Raw genomic sequence first — 9,593 nt, forward strand, 5'->3', positions numbered from 1 at the left:
GAGACTATCCGATGCTGTCCCCTGAGAGGTAGGAAGTCGAGTGAGGGAATGGTGGCCCCCCCACTTGACTATGTCATTGGATGGCGAGAGCAACACCAAACGTCCCTTCCACCCAAGAGCCAATTTTTTAATTTTTTTTTATTGCCTTTAAAGTGTAAATGTGAGATCTGAGGTCTTTTTGACCCCAGATCTTACATTAAAGAGGTCCTGTCATGCTTTCCCCCCCCCCCCCCCCATTACAAGGGATGTTTACATTCCTTGTAATAAGAATAAAAGTGATCCAAATTTTTTTTAAAGGCACAGCGTTAAAAAAAAAAAAAAAAAAAAATTTAAAGCTCCCCGTCCCTCTGTTTGCACGCAAAAGCGCATGCATATGTAAACTGTGTTCAAACCACACACTATAATAAATAAATTTTTATATAAGCTGGTGATTGGTTGCTAGGCGGGCCGAGAAACCAATCACCAGATTGTTAATAGGAAAAGTTAACTTTGGCAGCTCCAGCCCCACCTCATCTAGTTTTTTGCCAACTCCCACTGTATGCCAGGCCCTGCTAACAGAATGACAGGCAGTGGGCATAGCGTGGGTTGTCAGCACCTGGGGCAAGTCATTTGTGCCACCTAACCCATGGACTTTTAGCACTCCCTTGCACTAGTACAGTATTAAACTGTGGCAGTGGAAAAGTAAAGCATTCCTCCACTCACAGCCTGAGTGTCTGATTGCTTGCTCACAGCCTTTTATTATTGGTTGAATCTGAGATCTCCGACTACATTAGTCAGCGATATCTTCTCAGATTCAACCAATAATAAAAGGCTGCAGGCAGCCAGAGGCTCAAGCTGTAAATATTAGTATCCCCCACTCCCCTTAAATGGAGGAGGTCCGTACTTGCTCTCAGGGCTGCTGTTAGAAATCATGGGGCCCCATACAGCCTACCTGCCAGGGCCTCCCCAGCCGAAAGTGACTGGGGACATAGATTTCTCGGCCCGTTTCTATGCAGCCTCAGCTGCACAGGTGAATGAATGGGAAGTGCTCTGAGGCTTCCTGCTCATTTACAAACTGAAGCATAGTAAACAGTTCACTATGCTTCATCGATTATTAGACACAGCAGTGACTGGTAAAGTGTGCTCACCGTTTTCATTCAGGAAAGAAAGGTGCCAGTAAATTACATTTACCAGCCCATTCCTCCGCTCTCTATCCAGAAACCTCGCCGTGTGCCCATAGCAGCTGCTGGCAGGAGAGGGAAGCCGAAGAGCTGTGGGGGGGGGTTGGGTCAGGCAGCAGATGGGGGAAGGGGCACGCTAGGACCAATCACCCTGCAGTGCAGCCAGAGGGAGAAAGAGGGGGAGAAGCTAGCAGCTCTGCAGGGGAAGGCAGAAGAGGATTGGTGTCTGCAATAAGACTGTACAGCCGGCACTCCTGCTCAGTAGGTACCCGGGCCCCTCCTTTTGAACTGATGTGGCCTGGGTACAGTACAGAAGGGCTGGCTGTACTGCCTTAGCAGCCCTGCTTGCTCTATACCTGGGATGATGTGTCAACATGTAACAGTATGATGTAACAGAAACAAGGTACTGTTTGTTAAAAACAAAAACTTTATGAAGGGGGAAAAAAAAAAAATTACAGAGAGCTGCTATTCACCAGCAAATGAACTAGCAAAACAATGGGAAATGTAATAAAAAGGGAAAAAGTCCATAAAAACAATCCACAATTTTAGATCAGTACGGTCTCATACGCCCAGATGGGGGCGGGGCTCTGTTGGGAGGCGTTATTGCAATGTCTAAATAATCTCCAATCTGGAACCTCTGTGACTGTAATGTGAGTGAATCCTCTGATCCCTTCCTTCCAGAAACCGTGCTTCCAATCTCCTTTATCCTAGAAACAGAAATACATCAGTACAGTATAAGCAGCAGGTAGACTGATTAATATATTTTATACAGATATCCAGGATATCACATAAGTACAAACAGGAAGGGCGAAGCATTTTAAAAGGCTGAGACTGGAAGAAATCCCACCTACACTAACTAGAAATGATTTCCTGAGGTTATATTGTTACTTTTTCCCAGCCACAATATTCATTTCATTATAAGCAGCAAATGAAATGACAGAAATATAGGGTTTGTTCTTAGTGGAAGATCCATCACTATTCTCAAAAGCTACTCCTCCCAGTGATCTGCAATGTCAGGCTTTCAATGGCAAAGAGGCAGCTGCCTAGTGACCAGCACAGACATCCCCACCCCACCCCCCTCCCTCCATACCTGAGAATTAGCAGTACCCTTTACTGGAAAAAGTCTGAACCCAATTCATATAGGGGGGTAACAAACTTTTGGCCATATGGGTAGGATGGTCAGGTGTTCATAAAAGCTTTTGACCATCTTCTAGCACAGCTATCACATCGTTGCCTGACCAATAGAGTAGAAGAGCTTGGAATTTTCCATGCCCCCCCCACTTTTATTTTTTAAAACATATGTTGCCCTCCTTGCTGCAAAGGCCAGTGGCTAACTTTTTGTACTGTTGACATATTGGGCAGGCAACGCACTGACACCTTTGCAGCCATAGGGCAATGTGCTGGGGCTCAGTGTGCTCCTGTACCTTTGAGGAGTGGGCTCCTTCAAGCCCATCTGCCCTCTATCTATCCACCAGAATGCATGTGCTTCCACTGTGAAGCCTCTTAAAAGTCAGGCGGTAAGGACTACAGATAACAGGGTGCCTTGACTGGGCCTGTAGCTTTTGCATTTGCAAATGTGTGCTAACTAACCCCCCGTTTTAAGGCGCACTGTTAGACAGGTCAATTTGGTTGGTCGCAGGCTGGTTGGAAAATAGAGCTTGGAATTTTCCTTGGCTTTTTTTGACATATGTTGCCCTCCAATGCTCCTTGCTGCAAAGGCCAGTTATAGGTGGGGGTAGAAGCCAACTTTTTGAATATGTTGTAAAACACAAAAACTTAGGAGCACAATGTCATGAAAAAAAAAATTATATTATATTTATATACACACACATGGGCTAAATGCTCATTTCAGAGGAAGAGGATTAAGGAGAACATTGTTGCCCTTACTCCTCGCTCTAGCAGGCTCCCTCCCACACTGTGATCAGTCCAACAATTACTCTAACCTACTTCAGTTGCACTCCAGCCTCCTAAACATACTAATTTAAGGTCCCTGTATTGCACGTTGTGATGCAGAGGCTCTGCCCACAGACCGGAGCTTTAAGCGGAGGAGGAGAGTGCTTGAGCAGGGTGTAAGGCCAGTCTGCTCTCCAGTCCCCTTGACATAAGGCCTCATGCACACTAGACGTTATAAAACCACCAGTAGCGTTAGCTGTAGAAAGCTGTCGCTGTAGAATTCGTTTTTCAGCGTTTTTGCAGTAGTAGCGTTTTTCAGTTTTTTTAACAAAAATTATACTACCACAAAAGCCTATGGCTGATAAATGCAGAACAGCCATTTTGAGCTTTTTTCAGAGTTAGAGATCATTTTTACAGTTAAACTCCTCTGAAAACACACTAGTTCTGGGGGGGGGGGTTCCAAGCCAAAAAACACCCTTGCCAATAACAGCCTATGTGTGCATGGACACATAGGATAACATGCTGGGGAGTTTATTGGCTGCAGAAAAAAAAGTCTGAAGCCAAAAACCGTAGCTGTAAAAATGTCCAGTGTACATGAGGCCTAACACATTTAACCCTGGTAGTGGGACGGGACTCACTGCAGGGGTGAATCTCCCCCCCCCGTTTTCATGGAGTTGGGATTTACACAACGAAAACTGACGGAATGACCAACTTATATGGCAGTCACAGGGAACAGAGGACCATCTGGTCTTTTTCCTATGGAATATGGAGAGCCGACTTATCACTTGCATTTCAATTTGCATCATATATTAGCAAAAGCTCTCATGATCAAGCGTGTCCCCCCCCTTACATTCTGCGTTACAAATGATAATTCTAATTCAGATATGATGTATTGTATCCGATTTTGATCTTTTCTAAATGAACAAACTTAAACATTTGTTTCACAAATAACAGAAAATCCACATATACCTGTAGCTGGGTCGCTTCAGATCTGGATAAACAATAGCAAAGCTGAAATGTGTGCCTTTCTTACGGGCATCTCCGTAAACTTCTTTTACTAAACTTGTTAACTCTTTCAAAGTAGCATCCATCCTATTGAAAACAAAGACAAGAAAAATGTCACCTTACAGGATACATACTTTAGGTTGCTACTGGTACCCAAATTCAGAAATAAATGTGATGTTTAGGTAAAGAAAGTCTAATCTTGGAGCGAACACCAAATCAGAACTGGTATCTGAATACTAAATTACATAACCTTGCATGTCTGCACAGCCACCATTCAGCAGTTGGATCGATCCTGCATAGTTGGTCACTGGTAGTGTTGTAGGCACCTTAACGCAAAGTACTTGATGGAAAGCATTCCTACACTATTGTTACCTTGGTGAGGTTCAATTTAAGACGAAAGTGTTTAGTTATTGTAAGTGCATTAAAGTGAACCTGTGCCCCAACTTTACACAATAGAGTTGACTCTGTGCCAAGAGCGCCCTCACTGTACACTCCGAGCACAGTGATTGAGCTGTCACACACAGATCTCTGCCACTAGTTATGTTCCGGAACCTGTGGAACGGGCTCCCAATCAAATGATTACTGTGACATCCGATCACAGTGGTCACGTGATCAGAAGCCCACCCTGCAAGCGCTGCTTTTAAGACCCAGTCAAATGCCACAGCAAAAGGGCAGAAAGGGTTTAAGCATTAGACACACGTTAAGCTCTCATCCACCTCTGTGGCTATGAGAATTGGTGAGAAATTTTCAAGAGTCACAAGGGGCACTAAAATCACTTTACAGTCTAATGAGAGCAGAATCTTGGCTCCCTACCAATGTAAATATGGGGTGCGGGTAAGCTGCAGGAAGTCTAACTTTAGAACGTCTGCTGGAATCCTAAAGGATGAATTACTTCACAGTACATGCAGCTAGAGAGGTCAGCGATGGCTTTTTTTTAACCACTTGACCTCCGGAAAGTTTTACCCCCTGCATGACCAGAGCATTTTTTGCTATTCGAAAATTGCGCTACTTTAACTGGCAATTGTGCGATCATTCAACATTATACGCAAATTAAATTTATATCTTTTTCCCCACAAGCAGAACTTTCTGGGTTTAGTTTTTGTGCTATAAAACAGATTAAAAAGAGGATACCAATATTTTCTACATTACTGGAAATTACACAGCTATAAAAAGGTATACTGTAATGGCAGTGATCAAATGATTAGTAATACTATACACGGGCTGGGAAGGGGGTTAACTGTGTGCCCAACAATGTATAATATGTGCTGCTTTACCTTTCGGACCTAGCTGCATCAGTCTGACAGCAGATTTCAGTGTCCAAGCACAGAACGGGTTGGCAGCGGGTGCAATTTTGCCCCAAATCCAGGCAAAGGCAGGCTACGTATATGTACGTGACTGCGTCTACCACCCTCTCGCAGTATATTTAATGTGAGCGGGTCAGCAGGTGGTTAAAGCTCTTTCACTGCTTGTTAAGAATATAGAAAAAGACTTAAAGACTTCAGCCTGGGCACAGGTGCTCTTGAAGCTCAAGATGAAAAAAAATCCAAATTAAAGCACTTAAAATGCATTCTGTGCAGCTCATCCATACTGAAATGAAGGTCAAGATAGTCCTACCATGTATAAATCTGCAATTCACTGGATGGGACATTTCCTCGTGCAAACTCATCCGGTCTGTGGTGCCTCCCATTGGTTGTAGTGAACACCCTTAGAAGTAGGGGACACGTCTGGAATGAAGACATGTAATAGATCAGCTATAGTAGTGTCCCAACATAGGAAACATTTAAGATAAACACAGTACGAGTGCCCCACACAACCCCTTTGAGTCAGAGCTGCAGATCTCCAATACGTAATCAATACTTCCATCCATTTGGAAAGCCATGGGTGTGGCAAAGAAGAGGACAACTGCTGCCATACACCAGAGCAGCTGCTTAGAGAATATATTTGCACTGGAGATTTAATCCCCAACAAAAGAAGCATTTAAAATGTAAATGTTTTGCTCAACATTTAACGCATCTACTTACTAGATGAATTCCAGGCATGCTATATTTTTTCCAGCCCCTGGAAGGTGGAAAAACACTGAAGTAGGCCCTGCTACTCCAGGTGGAGGCAATTTACTTTTTTAATGAATGTATTTTTACGCTGTTGCTTTATTTTTTTCTTTATTTTTATTGTCACAAGGAAAGTAAACATCCTTGTGACAGAAATAGGCAAGTGTTAGGTAGACTTTATTGTGAGATCTGGGGTCTATAAAAGCCGAAATCCCTGCTCTGCCCTTAAAAGAATTCAAAACACCAAGATCAGTGTTTTTGAATGCTTGATGTATGCGGGCAGGAAACATGCAACATGTTCCAAAAGAGGAACTTATCCTTCAGCCTCGGTTCATATATATGCGGTGCGGGAAACGCAGAGAATCCTGTGCGTCTCCCGCACCGCATTGAAATCGCACAACATTCATGTGATCTGCTGTGGGTGTCAATGTTAACACACCAAAACAGCTCACAAAACACTGCGATCGCCTGAATGGGAATGTTCACAGTCACGCGATTCGATTCTGGTGCAGATAAAAAAAAAGGTCTTGCACCATTATGGTGTGGATGCAGTGTGATTTGAGCCATACAAAATGAATGGCTCAAATCGCACCGCACAGACATTGTATGTGATTTGCACAGGAATGTGGTGCGATTCCTGTGTGCGAATCACATGCAATGTGCTGCATCGCAGAAGTGCGAACCTAGGCTTAAGGGCTCGTTCACACCATACGTGCATAAAAACTGATGGAAAAACAGTGCAGATTTCACCTGCAGAGACATGAGTGGACAGCAGTTTTCATGAACGTCTTATGTGTCCTGTGCACACCACAATGTGGATGTCATGTCAAGTTTTTTTCCCCAGGCAGAAAACTGCATACACGTTGCAGATTCCTGCACAGAAAAATCCACAAGTGATACCAGTGTGAACAAGGCACATAGAGAACAACTGTTTTCTTTGAGTCCTTGCAGAAAAACTGACATCTCTGCACCATGATGTGAAGAAGGCCTAAAGCTCTGCTCTCTGCTTCCCTGGCAGCTGGTGCTCTCCTTTACTCCAGCAATACTGTCCCTCAGTGTCCTCACCTCCAGTGCAGGGCTAAGAGCTCTGCATAGTACTAGATGATATCAGAGGACATGGAACACACCCATTGTCTCTCGCACCCTGTCCCCAGCTGCCGGCCATCTCTTGTATCATGCCAATAAGCTATATCCTGTTGTGTGTCTGCTGTCTCCAATGCTGAATTGCATGTGGGGCCCTTTGGTGGGGTCACACTTGAGGGCCCGTTACCAAGAAAGTTGACCACCGCTGTCCTAGACCTTAAAGAACATTTAACCCTTGCAGTGCAGGCAGTCCCACCACATGGGAGGATTTTACCTTTCCCTGGAGAAAGTAAAAACACAGGGACACGTATGGCATTTTTTGCCTAATACACACTTAAAGTGATTGTAAAGGCTCGTTTAAAAAATAAATAATAAACATGCTATACGTACCTCTGTGCGGTTGGTTTTGCAAAGAGCAGCCCAGATCCTCTTCTTCTCGGGTCCCTCTTTGCTGCTCCTGGCCCTGTCCTCAGCCTGCCTTAGGGGCACCTGAGCCGAGTCAGAGCTCTGTGTATCTATTCAGACACGGAGCCCCGACCTGGCCCCGCCTCTCCCCTGATTGGCTGACTGACAGCCACGGGGGCCAATGGCACCGCTGCTGTGTCTCAGCTAATCTGGAGGAGTGTTCCGGAAGGCTTAGACCAGGGAGTCTCAATCTGGTGGCCCTCCAGCTGTTGCGAAACTACAAGTCCCATCATGCCTCTGCCTGTGGGAGTCATGCTTGTAACTGTCAGCCTTGCAATGCCTCATGGGACTTGTAGTTTCACAACAGCTGGAGGGCTGCCAGTTTGAACAACGCTGGAGAGAGACGGGGCTCAGGAAAGTAATTAGGGGGGTGCTGGGGAGGCTGCTACACACAGAAGGTTATCTATAGAATGCATTAAGATAAAAAAAACTGCCTTTACAACTCCTTTAAATTAAAACCTGTAGAAGCAAAATATATTTTAACCCCTTCCCCCCACCACCTCCCAGCTCTTTAAGAATTTCTAGATGCCGGGAGGTGGTCATCTGGGTCATGTGACCGCCGTGATAGGCTATCACATGATCAGAAAGCCCCCGACTCCAAGTATGCATGCTCTCGGGTCCCCGCCGGTGACTGTGCTGGGAGTGAGCAGGGCACACACTCAGAACAGAAGTGTATAGTGGCCTCCCAGCATTAAAGCCCTTCTGCCAAGAGGCCACATTAATGCGTATGGTGGGAAGAGGATAAAAAAAATCCTCACCATGGTGAAGAAGACATCACTGGCCTCCACACCAAGGGTGTCTGTGAGCCGAGACCCGGCATGTCTCAACAGAGTGTGATGTAGTCACCTCAGAAGGAAGTAGGTGAGATCTTGTAGATGGGTACACACAGTGCGGGGTGGGGACCCCAGTGGAGTGTTTGGGTAGACAGGGAACCTCACACACATGATGTGGGATCTCTGCCAGGCCTCCTAGACCCAAATCACGTCTACACATGTGCTTCAAGTGGGGACTTCATGGGGGGCTTGAGACAAGGGACGAATGTGAGTTATTTGGGGGTGAGGTCTATAGATGTAATTATCAATGAATGCTCTGTATAAGTCTATACTACAATGATCTGCTCCCCCCTGAGGAGTCCCCGACCATATGAGGACCTGCCCTGTGACCCCCTCCCTCCCTTCCCTCCATACACGTCCCCGCCCGGGCCTCTGTGTCCGGCTCACAACCCCCTCCTCACCTTCTCTCGGTCTATCGGCTTCTCCGGTTCTTTCTTAATCTCCTCCTGCGTCACCCGCGACTCTACCGCCATCTTCTCCAGTTTCTAAACTAAACAGAGACCAACCCAACCAGAAAACCGTCCGCACCGACCCGCTTCCGGCGGCTTCCCTTTACGTCTGCACGGTGCACGCTACGCGCCTTCTTAGCTCAACGATGTACGTCTGACCACGTGGGGCGTGTGGCGACGTCATGTAAGGCGAGCCTCCTTGTCGAGGGATAACGCGCATGCGTATTAGCTAGGTGTTCTGTGTGTAGCGGGTGGATGTAGGTTACACTGAAAGCAGCACAACTCTATAACAGCAACCATAGTGGCTGGAAACGCCATGAGACAGACGTTGTGTTATTATCCATTACATGTATCTGTTTTATTATATCCATTTATTTCTCAACTCTCTGCCCTGTCCTTCCTACATCACTGGAACCAACTGTGCTCTAGAGAAGGGGTCTCCAAACTTCTCAGAGGGACAGTTTATTGTCCTTCAGACTTTAGCAGTGCCAGGTTGTGGCCTGTGAGGGTAGAAAACGTCTCATGCCCAGCATCATAGAGGATAAACTTGTCCTCAGTGTTGGTGGTCAGTAGAAGGAGGAGTGCCCCATCATTGGTGTCAGTGGGAAGAATAGTGCCCCATCATTGGTGTCAGTGGGAAGAATAGTGCCCCATCAT

General features: G+C 45.8%; 1 protein-coding gene across 1 annotated transcript; it reads right to left on the reverse strand.

Annotated features, from left to right (window-relative positions):
- Positions 1-1,567: 1,567 nt before the first annotated feature.
- On the reverse strand, positions 1,568-9,119 carry SAP18 (Sin3A associated protein 18). Its single transcript, XM_073613450.1, has 4 exons — positions 8,889-9,119; positions 5,673-5,782; positions 4,023-4,145; positions 1,568-1,867 (listed from the first exon to the last, which is right to left on the reverse strand). The coding sequence occupies exons 1-4, from the start codon at positions 8,958-8,960 to the stop codon at positions 1,711-1,713; spliced, it is 462 nt and encodes a 153-aa protein (XP_073469551.1). The 5' UTR covers positions 8,961-9,119; the 3' UTR covers positions 1,568-1,710.
- Between the last annotated feature and the right edge of the window lie 474 nt (positions 9,120-9,593).

The sequence above is a fragment of the Aquarana catesbeiana genome, linkage group LG02 (genome assembly GCF_042186555.1).
Source record: "Aquarana catesbeiana isolate 2022-GZ linkage group LG02, ASM4218655v1, whole genome shotgun sequence".
NCBI lineage: Eukaryota > Metazoa > Chordata > Amphibia > Anura > Ranidae > Aquarana > Aquarana catesbeiana.